Source organism: Populus alba, chromosome 19, assembly GCF_005239225.2.
Source record: "Populus alba chromosome 19, ASM523922v2, whole genome shotgun sequence".
NCBI lineage: Eukaryota > Viridiplantae > Streptophyta > Magnoliopsida > Malpighiales > Salicaceae > Populus > Populus alba.
Window position 1 is genome coordinate 17,932,836 of NC_133302.1, and position 18,301 is coordinate 17,951,136.

At 31.0% G+C, this 18,301-nt stretch overlaps 2 protein-coding genes across 5 annotated transcripts; one reads left to right on the forward strand and one right to left on the reverse strand.

Moving 5' to 3' along the window:
* The first annotated feature begins 1,369 nt into the window (after positions 1-1,369).
* On the forward strand, positions 1,370-9,273 carry LOC118056622 (agamous-like MADS-box protein AGL11). The gene is made up of 9 exons (XM_035068874.2): positions 1,370-1,501; positions 3,163-3,346; positions 7,222-7,306; positions 7,430-7,491; positions 7,885-7,984; positions 8,501-8,542; positions 8,640-8,681; positions 8,806-8,963; positions 9,090-9,273. Exons 2-9 carry the CDS (start codon positions 3,165-3,167, stop codon positions 9,091-9,093), a joined length of 675 nt encoding a protein of 224 aa, XP_034924765.1. The 5' UTR covers positions 1,370-1,501; positions 3,163-3,164; the 3' UTR covers positions 9,094-9,273.
* A 1,283-nt stretch (positions 9,274-10,556) lies between these two features.
* LOC118056623 (immune-associated nucleotide-binding protein 9) lies at positions 10,557-14,820 on the reverse strand. Of its 4 annotated transcripts, XM_035068877.2 has the most exons (7): positions 14,632-14,802; positions 14,511-14,547; positions 13,559-13,808; positions 13,146-13,423; positions 11,489-11,653; positions 11,282-11,419; positions 10,557-11,000 (listed from the first exon to the last, which is right to left on the reverse strand). In XM_035068877.2, the coding sequence occupies exons 3-7, from the start codon at positions 13,788-13,790 to the stop codon at positions 10,806-10,808; spliced, it is 1,008 nt and encodes a 335-aa protein (XP_034924768.1). In that variant the 5' UTR covers positions 13,791-13,808; positions 14,511-14,547; positions 14,632-14,802; the 3' UTR covers positions 10,557-10,805. The 4 variants fall into 4 exon arrangements, with proteins under 4 accessions (XP_034924768.1, XP_034924770.1, XP_034924767.1 ...); XM_035068879.2 differs by lacking the exon at positions 14,511-14,547 and having other exon boundaries at positions 14,708-14,820; XM_035068876.2 differs by having other exon boundaries at positions 14,511-14,802.
* Between the last annotated feature and the right edge of the window lie 3,481 nt (positions 14,821-18,301).

The following is an 18,301-nucleotide window of genomic DNA, read 5'->3' on the forward strand; positions in this document are numbered from 1 at the left end:
AAAATAAAACACATGTAATGCGAAGCTGTACAAGTTTTAAACCCAAAAGCTTTTCACTTAAGATAATATATTAAAAAAATAATATAAATCATATTTTAAAATATCATCTAAAAATTTAAATTATTGGGTAAGATGATTCTTTTATTTCAAACAGGAACCAAGGTGATTCATGGGAAAACTATTTCAAATACTTTGTTAACCTAATAAATATGGACGCCGTATTTGTAAGAGAAGTTAAAGCAACTATATATCACCATGAGCTTCGATAGAATACAATCTGAGATCGTCTTTGCAACTTTAAAATGGAGGGCCACAAACAAACTAGGGAACAATTATAGCTAGCTCCCCCTGCTAAGCAAAGCAACCCAGGGGAGGTGGATCGAGCTGCACCTCTTCTATCGGGCAAGAAGGACTCCAGATTCCCCAGGCAATCTATTCTTCATTATTCAATTGAATTGGATATATATAGCCAAATATTTTTGAGGCCCTCAATTACACAATTTGAATCTAAATTCTTTATTGCTTTAATTTTGTTTAACAAAATATTCTATCCTAGACTTTCATAAATCTAAATTCAATTCCTTTTTAAAGCTAATTCTGTATATTTATATTCGATTTTATTTCTTTTTAATCATGTCTTTATGTCTTTATATATCTATATATAAAATAAATAAATTATTTTTTTCTTGCAACAACTCTAATATTTCAAATTAGCCAATAGCTATAATTAATTAAACATCCGTATGCTAAATGACCTTCCCCATCATTTATGAGTCAAGAAAATTAAACCTCAAATTGACAAAGCTTAGATCACAGTTTCTTGGACGAGAAAACATCAAATTGTAGACTGAACAAAATTTATAAGGCATCAAAATTGTAGACGTTCTTGTTGGTTTTTCAGCTGTACCATTATAGTCTCCATCTGCAAGCCCTACCTAGTGCACATAAGACGTGGAAAAGCACCACCGAACCCTAATCTATCAAGCTGTAAATAGACATTTTTCCTCTTGACATGATTCGTTGGATCAATCTCCAACCATTAAATTGAGATTCTACCACAGTAGAAAGGTCCTTGGAGGGCATAAAAGTCAAGGAAAACACAGGAAGAAGATGATGATTTAATTATAAAAAACAAAAATTGCAGTATATGGTGCGAATTTACACCTCGAAAGCTGTTTATTTTAGCTAAAACAACAACATCTCATGTAGGTTTTTGGAAACACAACAATTCCCATGTCCCTTTCTTTACGATAACCCCAATCTCTCACTCTTTCACCACCACCTTCCCTTTTTTTAAAAAAGGTAACAAGAAAACTAAATTATTATTCATAATCTCTCTTCTTCACTGCTTCGTCTCTGTCTAGATAGACATAGAAAGTAAAGGCTACAAATAGGGAAGAAGAGTGAAGTCATAATAAGCACTTCTATTTCTTTCAGAATTCTACAAAATAAATTTTCCGAAAGCTGAAGAGGCCGGAGTGTGACCAAATTAAGTCTGCAGGTCTGTGCTCCTTTCTTCTAAAAACATGCATATGTTGTTATAATTGCATGGTTTCTTGCACAAACAAGCAAAGATTTTATCATAGATTTTGCTGCCAGTGAAAAAAAAAAGAAAAGAATCTTCTTCCTTGCCTTACACATGAACATCTCTCTCTCTCTCTTTTCTTTTTTCTCGTCTTCTTTGCTCCAGTGCCCGTTCCCTAGATTTCCTTCATTTAACATTATTCCTTCTCTTCTGTACAAAATTCATGTGTTTCTCTTCTTTTTTACTTAGTCTCTTCATGTTTTCAAGCTTTCTTCGTCTGGTTTTTTCCCTTTTTTTGTTTTTCTTCTGTGTAAAAAATTTGAAGAAATACACAGTTATGAATGGGAGAAAAGTTTAAAGACAAGGGTTTCTTCTTCTTCTTCTTCTTCTTCTCCTTCTTCTTTCATGTGTTTTGAAGCTCTTTCTCTTCAGCAAGGCAGTTTGATCAGCTGATCTTAAGATGATTGCACTTGAGGTTTTATTTTTGAGGCAGTTCATGTCGTTTTCACTTCAGCCACATGTATAATCACCATCAACTTCTGCTGATCTGAGTTATTGTTGTCCCCTCAAGACTGTGGATATATATTTGAGAAGAGAGACATGAAGAGAAAGACAAGTGCAAGAAAATGGGATATGCTCCCAATAGTAGTAAAATAATTAGTACATAAATCATGTTTAACTCATGCTAGATTCCCTTCTCATTTTCATCAGATCAAAGGGTATACAATATACATACATACATATATATATCCACTTTTCTTGTTTCCCTTCGCCATATTTCTTAGTGTGGTTTACATCTTTCAAAACCTGGATCTTTTGAGATAAACCTCAATTCTCAAACTCTCCTCCCATTTGTTTTTCTTCCCCTTAATCATTCTTACAGATCTTGCATATACAAGACAACCTGTCCTTCTGGTATTTCTTTCTTGGTAGTTCCTTTTGGCAACCTTCTTGAACATCTTTTCTCGCCTCATGATCATCTTCTTCTTGAAATCAAGTTTCTTTCTTTCTTCTTTTGGAGATTTTTGTTAGTCTAAGCACTTAATGCATGCATATTGCCTAGTGGTTTACATCTTTCTACACCAAGATCTTTTGAGCTAAACCTCATTGATAAAGCGATATCCTTCCATCTCTTTCTCTCCTTAATCATTTTTGCAGATCCATCATTTAATTTTTTCTGAACAACCTATCCTTCTTCGTAGTTCTTCTTTTAGACACTTTTATCGAGCATTATTTCCTCATCTCGCCTTTTTCTTGAAATCAAGTTGCTTTCTTTTGTCTTCTGGGGAGTTTTAAACTTTAACTTGTTGAATTAATTCATCCAAAAGGAAAAAAACATTTCACTGAAGAATGCAAAGAAACAGATTTGCACACCCTTAAACTTCAGTGATACAAACTTTTTTTTGCTCTTAATTTTGTTCCCATTTTCTATTTAATTTACTCTTTATAAAAATATTTTTTTACCATTTACTTCTCTACAGTCTTTCTCAAACTGTTGCAATTACCTTGCTATTCCATGCTTTTTTGGTAGGCATGACATGTAAAGGTCAGATCAGCTAGCTATTAGATTAAGAAAACTGGCGCATATATAATACATAAGCTTGTATGGGTTATGAAAGAAACAATCTTTTGTGTAGACATGGGAAGAGGAAAGATTGAGATCAAGAGGATCGAGAACACCACCAATCGTCAGGTTACTTTCTGCAAGAGGAGAAATGGGCTCTTGAAGAAAGCTTATGAATTATCAGTTCTTTGTGATGCTGAAGTTGCTCTCATCGTCTTCTCTAGCCGTGGCCGTCTCTATGAGTACGCCAACAACAAGTAATTTTACCTTCTCCTTATTGTCTTTTCTTTTGGATCTTGAAGGAAACCTCCTTTTCTTTCTCACAGATCACTAGGTCTTTGTTTGATGTTTCTGTTGTCATAATAAGTGCTTCTTTCATAGAACAAGAGACAGTGAAGGGTGAAATATTAGGAGGGTTTATCCTAAATTATGCAAACTGTCCATGATTTTTGGCTTTCCAAGGAGTTGTTTGTCAGATCAGACTATTTGACTTGGATCTCAGTTGACCGACACTGATATGTTCGTTTCTTCTTTATACTGATATTATCTCGACTTTACTGGAAGTTTAGCAGAGCCATAAAAGCCATCTCTTTAAATTCATAATTATCACGGGAACGAGAGCATAAATCCATGTCTTCTATATGTGAAATAAGAATTGACCATATCAAGAAATCATGATCTCATTGTCATCTTCCAGTGTGCTTTCTTTCCGTATTTTTGCTGATCCTTTTGGTGGTTTATATGATCGAAGTGCTTTTATGTCATGATTTTTTTCTTCCTCTAGCATCCATGCATTCATTAACATGTCTAATGGGATCTAATGATAAATCACGATAACAAACATTTTGGCTGTTTGTAAGTTGAAATCATGATTTGATGCTTTAAAGATTTGAAGTGTTCCTGGTTTTTAGATTTTCCCTTTGTTATTTTACTACTTATAGTGAGTATTGACTGCATTATAGGTGCTAAAGATGATATTGATTAGCCTAGACACATTGTAGGGCTTCCCCATCTAGGCCATTAATTAAGCAAACATGGGTATGCTAGAAATCAGAGTGCATTTAGGGCTTCTATGAACAAGTATAGTCATTCTATTAAGAGTTTATTTATTGATAATGGTTGTTTTTTAAAATATTTTTTATTTAGAAAATATATCAAAATAATATTTTTTTTATTTTTAAAAATGTATTCTTAATATCAACACATTAAAACGATCAAAAAACACTAAAAATAAATTAATTTGAAGTAAAGAAAAATAAATTCATTTAAAAAAAATTAAAACACAAAAACAAATAAATTTCCAAGTACAATAAGAAAATTAAATATTTCTAAGTAATTAAAAAGATAAATTTCACAACAAAAATTTTGTTTAATTCAATTAAAAATATTAGCTATCCCATTGAAGAAGAGTTATAGATTTATCCACATCAACAACAACAACACTAGTACAATAAAGATACTAATAATTATCTTCTTTAATTCAATTAAAATATTAGCAATCCCATGATAACCTTTTTGTTCAATCTTTTTTAGTTTTTTTATTGATGATACCTACAAAGTTTGAGAAAGCTCAATCTGTTTAGTTTGTTTTATGATAGTAGTTATGTTTTAAAGTATTTTTTTTTGTTTAAAAATATATTAAATAATATTTTTATAAAAAAATATTATTTTTCATATCAACACATTAAAATGATATAAAAACACCAAAAATAAATTAATTTGAAGCAAAGAAATTTTAAAAAAAAAACATTTTTAAAATACAAAAAACAAAAGTTGTAATTACAATAAAAAGATTAGATATTTCTAAGTAATTAATAAGATAAATGTACAACAAACTAAAATTTTGTTTAATTCAACTAAAATATTTGCAATCTTATTGAAGAAGAGTTACAGATTTCTCAACATCAATAACCACAACAACAACACTTAGAGCACAATAATAATAGTAATAATTATCACAGTAACAGTTGCAAAGAAAGCAACAAGTTCTTTCTGATCTCTTGACAGAGCTGATCTTCTTCCCTCCATTAAGACCTCGGATTGTAAAGCAAACCCTAGCTCTTGTCTTGATTCTCATTTTTACCTTTCTGGTGCTGCAATTTTTGAGGATCCATACTGTGTAGCTGCGACTCTGCACTCCGAGTGATTAAGCCTGGCCCCTTTCCCCTTCCATTGCTAATATGGGTGCTCGGTTTTCAGTACCTTCTGTTTCCTCTTCGAGCTTTCACTGACAGCAGTTTAGACTTTCATCTTTTGCTAGCTCTGATTCATTCCATAAGATCAGAGATTTTAAAACAAGTCAGTGAAGACAAACAAGTTCAAAATGAAAGCTCAAAGTGGAGACAAACCTAGACATGTTCTTTAGTTTTTCTAACTCTTTTCAAAAGCTTCATTAATGGGCCCTCTCTCTTTCTCCCTCTTAACTTTATTTACGGATTGAATGCTCTGGCGAGGAAAAAGTTGTCAACGAAGTAGAGAGTAGAGCAAATCTATTTCAAGTCCTTGTGAAAAGGCACATAGGGAGATTTATTTGCCATTGTCTTTCCTCCAAAGAAACCTGAACTGAGTTTCCATGATCAGTCCCATGATAACCTTTTTGTTATCAATCTTTTTTAGTATCTTTGTTGATCATGGCCCCAAAGTTTGAAAAAGCTCTATGTGTTGTACAAAAATCTATTGAAACTTTTTTTTGAGAAAATAAACCTATTGAAATTGAAATGCAATTAACCACAAGCTCACTGAAGTATGTGAATTTTAGTATAATAGTTCATATCATAGTAAAAATTTAATTTTTGATAATAAGTTTATGTTCACTCCCAAATTCACTTCTTTCCAACTCATGATTTTTAATTTTCTACCTAAAAAAACTAACCATTAAAAAAATAAAAAGTTCTAACCTTTTACATTATCTAAAAGTTACAAATAGCTCTTCCTCTTAGAATGATAATGGTAAACGAAGAAGTCAGATATCTTGATATTCATACTTTTTTATTATTTATTGAATAAATAATTTAAATATTTATAAATTATTCATTGAGTTTCAGATATCCAATGGGTATCTATTATCTATTATTATATGGGTTGGATTTCTGGATATTTATTCTTTGTCCATTATTCATGAGATAAAAAATTTTAGATATTCATAAATTATCCATTAATTTTTAGGTGTTCAATGGACTTTTATTATCTACTATTATTTATTAATCAATAAAAAATAAAGTGTGCACTAAATAAATCTTAACAAGTTCCTTGATCATTCTTTAGCCAATCAATCCAGCTTTATACCCACGAGATCTTGGGTTTGAGAGCCTATCCTCTCTCAATGATTTAAAAAAAAAAATCTACTGAACTAGCTATGATCAAAAATTCTAAATTTCAACTCACAAACCGGACTTGTAACTTAGAAAAAGATGCCAAGCACTGATGCAGGATTGGTTAATTTGGTGTCCAGTTCACGTACAGGTAACTTCTTTCTCTTCTTTTAATGGTGTGATTGATTACAATATCTATTCTTCACAGCACATTCTTTGATCTTGATCTTTTACTCTTTCATGGCTTATATATCCCATCTTCTTTTGATCTTCCTGTTTCCATTTTCAGCTTTGGAAATCTCCCCATCCTTTGCTTGTTTCCCATAGCAAATCTAAAATCTCCTTGACTCTCAGTTCTCTTCGCCCTAAAAGCATGTTTTACTCTCCATGGTTGTCTTTTGTGTTTCCATTCCTATGTTGGTGTAATAAATGAAAATCTATATATATATATAGTGATTTTGCTACGGTTTCTTCAATTTTAGTAATCTGGGCGTGTGAGGTGCAAGAAAGTATCTTGTTCTCTATCCAAATAAACTTATCTGTCCTGGAAAGTTGACAACTGCAGTGGTCGATGTTTCATTGTTATGTTCTTTTGATGTATCTTCTCCACATAAAAATCCCACACGACACAGTACTATGATATTGATATATACTAGGTTTAGGTGGGTTGACATATCAAACATTATGTTTATGAAACCCTATTGCTGCTTACAAAAAAGTTTGAAACGGTAAAAATTAAATATGGATCTCGGATCCTTTTGCATTGATCCTTTCCTGTTCCATTGTTGCTTGAACTTAGAAAGTTTGTTTATTTTTTGTAGCAGCATAAGATCAACTATAGATAGGTACAAAAAGGCCAGTTCAGATGGTTCAAATGCATCCTCAATCACAGAAATCAATGCCCAGGTATGCTTTTTCTTCCTCTATATTTTAATCTCTATAAATTTATACCAAGTTGTTTAAGTTTCAGGTGCCTGAATTTCTCTCGATTCATTAGCTTGCTTACTTTTCCTGTATTATGAAACATAGTATTATCAACAAGAATCAGCAAAGCTGCGGCAACAAATTCAAATGCTACAGAATTCTAACAGGTACGATCTCCATTGTATCTTTTTTAAGGTTATAACCTAAAAATGGAAAAACTATTAAACTATGGGACGTTTCCTTCCTCTCGATTTTGTTCTTAGAAAATTAATGGAGATTTGTGTACAAATATCTAACTTAATCTGCACAATATTAATTAGCTGAACATGTGAATTTGTGATGCAAAGTTTAGCTTAAATAATTTTGTCAGACTATGATCCCCTTCCACAACCCCTCTCGTTCTTGGTGAAATGAGATTTGATCCATCATCCATGACCTCTACAAAAAGCACTAAATGACTCTACTAACTTTGAAACTCATACATGCCTTGAATGGTCCTTTATTTTACACACTCTTCATCACAGTTCGGTGCTGCTCATGCTTTCCCTTCTTGCTTGTAGGCACTTAATGGGCGATGCTGTAAGTAATTTATCTGTGAAAGAGCTTAAGCAGCTGGAGAATAGGCTTGAGAGAGGCATTACTAGAATCAGGTCAAAGAAGGTAAAAGATCATACAACTGGAAGCAAATATGTAAAGTTCAGTAACTTTTAATTAATATAGTTCCAAGGGGCGTTGTGTTGTAGCAAAGGACTTAGATCTGCATAGCAGGTCTTGAGTTCGAGTCAGGACATATACCTCTTGTAAGAGCCTGGGATAGCCGAGATTTTACTTGCTCACCTGGACTCAAAAAATACACTTTCCAGAAAGTGGGGTTTTCTCGAATCAAAAAAAAAAACAAAAGGTTTAAGTAATATATCATCACCTCTTGGTATGGTCATTATTTGAAATTTGCAGTGGTAGTATTTTAAGCCAGTTTAATCTATATGGATAGGACTTGCTTATGATCTTAATTTCTTGTCTTTGTTGCTTCAACAATTATATCTTTCCATTGTTTTATACATGCATATAGAATTAATCATGTACATCACTGTAATGGCTCTCAAATTTAAGTTCTGCTGTATCACAGTTCTTTATGTCCTTAATTATTTTTGTTCCTCTACTTGTCTGTTGCAACAGCATGAGTTGCTGCTAGCCGAAATTGAGTACTTGCAGAAAAGGGTAATTTCTAGCTTGCTCTCACTTTGATTTTATACTTTAGGAACCTCTCGTTTGTCTAATTCATGTCCAAATTGATCATTTAAACACCTCTTTTTAGGAGATCGAGCTGGAAAATGAAAGTGTTTGTCTTAGGACCAAGGTAATGAAGAACACCAAATTCTCTTACGTATCAAACGTTGATGAGGCTCTTCTTGATATTTCCATATCCTTAACAAATATAATACCACGCATTTGACTTAAATGGTTATTCTTAATAATCTCAGATAGCAGAAGTTGAGAGGCTTCAACAAGCCAACATGGTGACTGGAGCAGAGCTGAATGCAATCCAGGCATTAGCAGCCTCTCGCAATTTCTTTGCTCCCCATTTGCTTGAGGGTGGAACTGCATACCCACACAACGACAAGAAGATTCTCCATCTTGGGTAATCATCTTTCCATTTTATCTTCTCTTTGTTTTGCATTGCATGTTATCTATTACTGAATGCTGAAGAGGACTAAATGTTCAGTGTTGACTTGATTATTTTTATTTTTTTGCTTTATTCATGCAGGTAAAAAAAGAAATATTGGAGAACTGTTGTGCAAGTGGTATTTTGATATATATGTAATTCAATCCAGAAAATAAAGATACTACGATATTATCTGGTAATATTGTGTCATGTGTGCCCTGTTTAAATTGGAATTGATGTTTAAGAGTCCTTAATTACCTGATCATTGTCAGCTGGATTTATTACTGGTTCCTGCTTTAATTTGTATGTTTTTTTATGAATTCTACTAATTAATAAACAGCTAGCTCAATATGAATCACTGCTGAAAGGCTATTGATTATGCTAGTTCTATCTTGTTTTGTTTGAAGGTTTTCTGTTATATAAAACTATCTAGGAAGCTCTTTGAGGGATGATACTGCCACAGAAAAAGTTCAGGTTAATCTCCAATCTTAATACCTGGCTATATCATAGTAATTACACCCTACCAAGATCTAATCCGGGTTAATGAAGTTAAAATGTATTGATTTAAGTCAATTAAAATAACTAAAATTTATATAAAAAAAAAATCAAATTAAAGTTTAACCACGCTATGAGTTTGCCTATTAAAGCAGGCTAAGAAATTATTTAGAAATATAATTGCGATTGTTTTTTAAAATATTTTTCACTTAAAAAATATATTAAAATTATTTTTTTTTATTTTTTAAAAAATTATTTTTATTACCAGTCCATCAAAATAATTTAAAAATAACTAAAAAAATTTAATTTGAAATAAAAAATAAATAAATAAAAATCAAATTTTTTAAAAATATTTTTGAAATATAAAAACAAACATAGTTTAAGTCCTGAAAATAGATCCATTAAACCTGAATTATGACATACTAGACCTAGATCATGATTGAATTCATTATACGAAAACTAATCCAAGAAACCATAACATGGTCTGAGAATCGAAAGCATACGTAAACATAGTTGAACTGTCTGAAAACTCCCTTAACAGCTGACCAAACTGTCTCAAACCTATGAACGAAAACATAGTTGTCTCAAACCAAAAGGTCCAACACACCGTTGATTGGACACATGAAAACCACCGCTTGCCAACCCCGACCAACCCTGAACTTGCCACACAGAATGAGAGCATCTCTTTAAAATATGGCAAAACGATTAGGGATGGCGAGCTAGCAACATCCACCTGCCCCCTGGAAAATGCAGTCACAGACTTGCTAGAGAGTCCTACTTACCCACCTGCTTCTCAGATTTCAAGATTTTTTCAAAGCTTAAGACAGAATTGTTTTCTTGAATGGATCTTTAATGATTTTTTTTACTATGTGATAAAATATTTTAAAAAATGTGCAAGAAATTTGACCTCCATGACTACAGGGCCATGAAAACATGAATCCAACCCTATATCTAATGGAGGGTGCTAAACCAAATCCGTTCCAACCCACCTCCATTGCTATTCCCAGGCATGAGCACAAGAAACTCCACAAAGCAAAATCCCACATTCACTAAATGTGCTTTAACCACCATTGATGAAGGCAAAATTAAAATGAGCAGACATTATGAGTAATATTGCTTCACTTGAAACATTGTTAAACACCATTGTAAGCACTTACACTGGGGCACCGTATCATTTCAAGCTTCAAGTACTATTAGACGCATTTGCAGTATGAATACTGCAAAAATCATAATATAAACAACAAACAGAATAATAATAATAATAATAATAATAATAATAATCTCATCCGTTTTCACCCCATTGGAGATGGTCTCTCACTTGTGTCATAGAATGGCACAGCCTCCCTTATTGCGGAGCTCCTCGTGAGCCTTCTCTAGCCTCTCTCTAAGCATGCGAATTTCTTCGTTTGATTTCCTTTGCTCTAATTGTGCGCTCTCTTCTGCCCGTAATCGTGCAGCTTGCTCTTCTGCCAACCGCCGCTCAAGATTACCCGTTGCCTCTTTAAGCTTCATCTCAACCTGCAAAAATATTAGCATCAATAAGCAATGGATAGTTTCTCTAAATTTTGAAATATATATATATATATATATCGTTTTGATGTGCTGATGTCAAAAATAATTTTTAAAAAATAAAAAAAAAATATATTATTTTAATACATATCCGAACAAAAAACCACTTTAAAAAACAACCATGACTACACTCTCAAACACCCTCCTAGCTATCCATCAAACCACTTCAAAATTTGATCTTCAACAAGAGCACATGGGAAGTCAGTAAAATCAAGGGAATTGAGGAATACCATATCAGTTACTCGTTTCAATTGATCTTCATATTGCCTTCTCATCTGCTCCTGCAACTCTGATATTTCTCCTATAGAAAAATTCCCTTTCAAGGAATCAACCTCTTCTTGTTGACCACGGAAGTTCATTTCCCCTTTCTGTCAAATCAATCAAGTTATTCTCCTAAAACTTTTACAATAAAATTATCGAAATTTTAAAACACTCACCTGTATTTCAGCAAATAATTCGTCACTGTATGGTTGACCACCATTTTGTTCTATGACTCTGTTTACAAGGGATAGAAGCTCCTGCACTTGCTCAACTCCCTTAAGTACATCTTTAGTTTTGTTATTAAAAAGAACTCGTCGATTTTCACAGAGTGTGAGAACTTCCTGCATAGATTTTTAAAAGATTGTCAAGCATTTAAATAAACTACAAAATCTTGCATGAGATATCTTGCATTTAATCACTAGGGGTAGATATCTGGCCAATCACTCGAGAAGAAACATTCCATCTATCGCCTGATGAACAATTTTACTTTTGACATTGACAGAATTTGTTGATTATCATAATCATTTTTTGTTAACAACCAATAAAAATCAAATTTCAAAAGATACTCATCTGACAGATAATTTGTCAGTAAGCCAACAAACCAGTTGAGCTCATTCAACCAAATGTCAGCTAATTTCTCAAAGTAGTTAATAACTTTTTCAAAGTGTTGAAGCATGACCAGCACCGACCAGCCAAGAAGTCTCCAGTCTAAATATCTAGACTCTTAAACCCTTTTCAAATAGTATGGTTTTCTATTTAGAATGTCAAGGCCATACAAGATGTTTTTATGCTAAGGCTGCACTGCTACTAGTAAGCTTGCATTTATACTTATTTTTAACTTAAATAACACAAAAGATCATGTCAACAGCATAACATTGGTAAAATTGTATTAAAAATATCTTGGCACAAAATAGCAGCACACCAACCAAGAGCATTTCGATCTGCATGATTTAGCAATTGTTCAAATTTTGTAAATGTATCTATAGCTTCATAACAAGTCAATTCTAAGGAATGCAATAACAATTAGTAATCTTGAGTCTACACTCATTTTCAATTCAACTCATGTCATAGGCATCTAGTAAGTTGCAATATAAAATCTTACAGCACAGAATAGTGGCAGACCAATCCAGAGCATTGGGATCTATATCACTTAGCAAAATTCCCAACCTTGTTATTTATTTACAATCAACAAGAAGTTCATTTTTTTACAATTTTACTGTCACTTGTGGAAAACCAAACCAAATCAAAGGTATAGATTTAAGTTAAAAAAGTACAAAATTTTTGCACAGCATTCATTATAGTTACCGCTAACTGAAAGAACACCACAGAACCATGACTAGGTAAAACAAAGGAAATTATGCAAGGAAAAGAGAAAAGAAAAGGTAAAGAAAACTCTGGAAAGAAGTGTTCAGTAAAAAGAGAAATCATTTAGTAAAATTATTAGTAAACTAAATGCACTACAAGAAATTTGAATTAAAATTCAAAAAAAGTTTGCCAGATTTACAAAAATTGACATCTTTAAATTTTAGTTTGCTGAAGGGTCCTAAGGCATCTCAGACTTCAAATTTTGCAACCTTAAACAACAACTATTCTCTGGAGACCAACATGTTGAGAGCATAATCAAGCTCACCTCTAATCAACATGAAGTTGTATGCTGTAAACTATGTTAAAATACAACATGCTAATGACGCCATTAAAATTCCTGACAATAAAGAGTTTAAACTCTTGAGATGCCATTCTTGTACAACTCAAACAAAGAGCCAGAGTAACAAATGCAATCATACTAAATTTCAAAACCTCAAGTGTAACAAGTCAAAAAGAAAAGGAAGAAACCTTTAAAGGCTGTGGACACTCACGGCCCAAATAGTCTTCTAAAGTCTCATCATTATCTTCAAGCTCATCTCCCCCAGTGAAGACTACAATCATGTAGTCAAGTATCTTACTTCCAAACAAAGTTTGTAAGCTGCGAAGGGCTGCTTCTTCTTCTTGTGAAAAGCGGGTCCTAACTGAGAAAACTACTAGGACAGCATGGATCCCATCCTTTGCCATATTAATACATTTGACAATTTCTCTGCCAACAAATTCAGATCCGGCAGAAAAATCAAAAAGTCCTGCAATGGCTATTTTGTTAGTTCTTATGTACCAAGAAGTTGTAAGCAAATTATGAAATACAAAAATAACAACAATGGAGTAGAATGGTTGTTTGTGACCAGGTTATTTTGCATAAAATAGCTTGCTGTCCATACCAGGAGTATCAATGACATTGATAATCTGACCATCTCTCAGTGCAGTTCTCTGCAATTCACAACTACTGGTAACACCGGATGAGCTAGCCCTTGACTTGAAGGCCTTTCTTCCAAGAATACTGTTACCAGTTGCACTTTTTCCATTGCCTGTGCGTCCAACTAAAACAATTGTCCGAACCCCATTTGATGGTGAAGCAAACTCCCAATCGTCATCCATTGCACTTCCACCCATCAAGCCAGATCAGATCACCTACAACATCTCATATTTTAACACACTTTTGGTAGGGAATTCCATTTGTATAACTTATAAGTAACAATGCAACTGATCATACACGGTTTCTTTATGGTCAAAACAAACATCTTACGTTTGAATATCAAGCAAACCTCTTAAGACAATTTAAATCCATAAAGTAACTATGATACTAAAGCTGCTCCACAATGTGATACAATCAAAAACCTTGCAAGAAACGTTTGAAAGCCAAAAAAGAAAAGCACGGTGATTCTATCATACTGGTCACCTTACAGAAACACAATTCAACTGAAGATCAACAAAACCCCCACCACCAACACACAAGAAACATTTGAATATCAGCAAATTTAAGAAAACAAAGATGATCAAAATAACATAATAGCGAAGAGATATAACCCTACAAAGAAAACATAAACCAAAGAACCCAGTACCCCTGATTAGAAAATTTCAGATCCGATTTCTAATTGAAAATTAAGCAAAACCCAGAATTCAAAGAGATTCGAGAAACAGAAAAGGTAAAGTCTTTATCCTTTTTTTGCTTGTACACTTTTATCTTTGCCTGCAACCAAACCAAACCAAACCAAAGAAAGAGAACCCACAAGACTTGTGAAAACAGGCAAACATTACAGTGCAAAGGAAAGAATACAAAGGAAAACTTTAATCATCGTACAAGATAAGTTAAGGATTAAGGAGATTACTTACTTGATTAATTAAGAGAGATAGAGAGAGACCAAACAACCTAGAGAAGATAAAGAGATTTATAGCAATTTAATGAGCTATAATAACTAGTGATAAAATACAACTCCCATCTTATGTATAATACCAAAGACTACAGGGACTAGGAAACATCTTGTTAAACACGCTTTTCTGGATTCTGTTCCCTTTACTTCAAAGCTTACTTGGGATAAAATCTGAACCGTTCCAAATGTTCTTGGACTGGTAGCTTCTTCTTCTTCTTTTGGTTTTATTTACAGAGTAACTGTATTGTATTCTAGTTTCTGTTTCCCTCGTTACTGACATTGAAAATAAGTTGAAAAGAGAAAAAGGTGTTTTTAAAAATTTTAAAATTTTTTAAAAAAATATATAATTTTAAATTATTTTGATATATTAATATAAAAATATATAATATATTTTTAATATAAATTACTTTAAAATACAACCCCTATCATAATTTCAAAAATTATCTGAATGTGTTACTGATAATTATAAATACTTTTAAGAGCTTGTTTATTTTATGGTGAAAAAATATTTTTAAAAATTAATTATTATTATAATATTACACAAGCTCTAAATATAATTGAAAATATAGTTTAATAATTTTTAAATAGTTTTGATTGGTTTAAAATTGCTTAAAAACCATTAATTTAGTATTTTATTTTCGTAGGTTTTAGACAAAATCGTTTTCAATCCTATTATCAAATACACATTTAAACTCATATTTTTAAAATCGAATACTTTTGGATAGTCTCACCATCAACCACTACTCAAAGTATAAAAAACAATTATTATTATTATTAACAAAACATTAAAAGAAGTGGCTAAATAAGATAAGCCACACCTTAAATAATGCTTCTTTTTTTTTTTTTACTCTTTAATGATTTAAATTTTTTTATTTAGTTTTTTTTAATATTAAATTATTTTAGAAGTTCTGTTTGGTAGTTTGTTTTGTGTTATATACATATTTTAGGTTTTTTTTTTTTTTTTGCACACCTCAACTAAAATAACTTTAAATCTCAAAATTAGATATTAAGTTTAATATTAACAATTTAAACTCCAGATTTTTTGTTTTCAGGCTTTTTGATAATGGATACTGCAAGGCAATGGATTACAATGGAAATTGCAAGCCTATTATTATAAACCTACTGATTAGCCTATAAACTATTAACTTACAAGTTATCTGCCTACAAGATTACAATTTTACAATAAATAAATTTTGAAAATCTTGAAAATTTAATTCAAACGCATTGTTTTCTTCTTTTTTTGGCCTTGGTTTACGTTAAAAAAAAAATTAGGGGTAAGAAACCAATTAAACTGAGAAAACCAGAAAAATTAACTGGAAAAACCGAACCATAAAAAAAAAACCAATTAAACCTATTAAAATTTTAAAAAAAAAAAAAACGACCAGTTCGGTTTCTATTTTTTAAGTCTAAAACTGAAAAAACCAAACTGAACTGAACCCAAACTAGGAAAAAAAAACCGAGTCCAAACTGAAAAAAACCGAGCTAAACCGGTTTTGTTCCTAAAAAACAGAGCCGAACCGAAACCGGTTGGTTTGAACCGGTTTCAGTTCGGTTTTGGTTTTTTTAAAAAAAAACCGGTTTGGTTAATTTTTTTAATAAAAATTGAAACCAAACTATATCATCACCCATAAAAAAAAAAAAAAAAAAAAAAAAGTTATGGATAAAAGCATATTAACTACCTTGCTGCTGCTTACTTTAAGGATGCATTAGAAAGTGTCCATCTTCATTATATTATGCATTTTAGCATTTTAGTTTGTTTCTCTTACAAGTTTAGATCATGTCTTTTCTATAGTCTGTCTCTTATTTTTTCTAATCCAAACATCATAACTCTAATAAATGATATTCATCTTGTTTAACTCATGATCAAGTCTTATCTTTTATTTAGGCCCACACTTATTTTAATATGGAAACGCTTATAAAGTTCAGTCCATTATTTCATTTTTCTTACCTTTTAACTTAAATTATCTCTTTGACTGATTTATCATGTAACGATACTATTCTCCTAGATTTATTTTTTTATATATAATTTTAATTTTTAATATTAGAATCTGTTGAAAATGAAGCTTCATAATTTTTTTATTTTCTTTTTATAAATTTATTTTGATCTCATGACTCATGTCACAAGTTTAAGAGTTTAATCCGTGTTGACTCAGTTTGTGTTTTTTAGACTGCTTTTTCTAATTATTTTTTTTTCATCCTTCAACATTGAGTTGATTAGAAAATTGGAAATTCATAATTTTTTTATTTGTTTTATATGGTATTATTTCGATCTCATGACTCGAGTTGACTCTGTTTATTTTTTTTCTTTTAATTGAATCTTTTATTATATCGAGATTCCATAATTTTTTTTTTCCATTTGCTTTTTATGGGATTATCTCGATCTCATAACTCAGGTCATGGGATTGGCAAGTTAACTAAAAGTTAGCTCGGGTAATTTTTTGTCTTTTTTTTTAATTTAATAAATTTATTTTTTACTTTCACCTTCCAACAACTCAATCTTTTTTTTTTTTTTTTTTAATTTCCTCATTCAATAATAAGTTGTTTTGAAATTAGGCTTCGTTATCTTTTTTTAACTTTTTTTATGTGGAGTTTATTCAAGTCATATGGATTTAATTTTTTTTTCTTTTATTTTTAACCTTCAACATTGAATTTATTAAAAATAAAATTTTTTTTGTTTTTTTTATATATATATAAGTTACCTTTGGTCTCATGATATAGTTGACGGTTTAACAAGTTTACTCAGATTTACGTGGGGTGGTTTTTTTTCAATTTTATCATTTAACATTAGATTGGTTGACTGAATATTAAGTTTCATGATTTTTTTTATTTATTTTTTATAGAATTATTTGATATTTATTGCTCATCCGAGTCATGAATAATAAAAAAAAAATCTTCAAAATATTCACTTTTTTTTAGAATGAGATCTTCAAAATCAACAGTCAATGAATTCTCTAATAATAAGATTAAAAAGGATAAAAACTCCTTGTTTTTTTTTTTCCGCCAAACAACTTACTTGTACTTGACTCTTGTGGATTAAAAGGTTCCTTATTTCTTGTTTATTTATAATTTAATTTTGATGAATTTTTAAATAAAAATAAAAATCATTTTTTTTATTTATAAAAAATTACTCAAAAATATATCTAAATAAAATTCCATAATCTAAGAATCAAGCTTTGCATTAAATACCTAAAAAAGTTATTTTTTAATGTCTTATAAAAAATTAAGAAATTAAAAAGTGATTATTATTATAAAAAAATAGAATTTTAACATTCCATTAACAAAAAAACAAAAACGTAAAACACTCTGCCGCTAAACTTATTGCACTATCAAATTAGAATAATATAACGATAATTTTGGCATTCTAAAAGAAATATAAAAAAATTTACTATTGATGTAATACGATCTTTTTTTAGATTAGGGAAAATTGTTTTTTTTTTTTTTTTTTAATACAGTAAAATGATTCAATCAACTTTAAAATAAAATAAAAACTTTTAGCTTCCTTTTCAATTTTTAAGCACAATAAAGATACTGAATTTTTTTTTTTGTATTTTTTTATCTTTTTTTTTTGTTATAATCAAACTTGGATTAGGAATAATTTGATATTTTAATAAATATTAAATATTTATGAAAAAATTTGGCTAGCACGTGCAACATATGTGCCAGCTTTTAGAGTGTCTTCATGCTCTTAATAATCATCGTTCAACAACATAATGCCAACTTCCGTTAATGATGTTGGAAGCATAGCGATGTCTC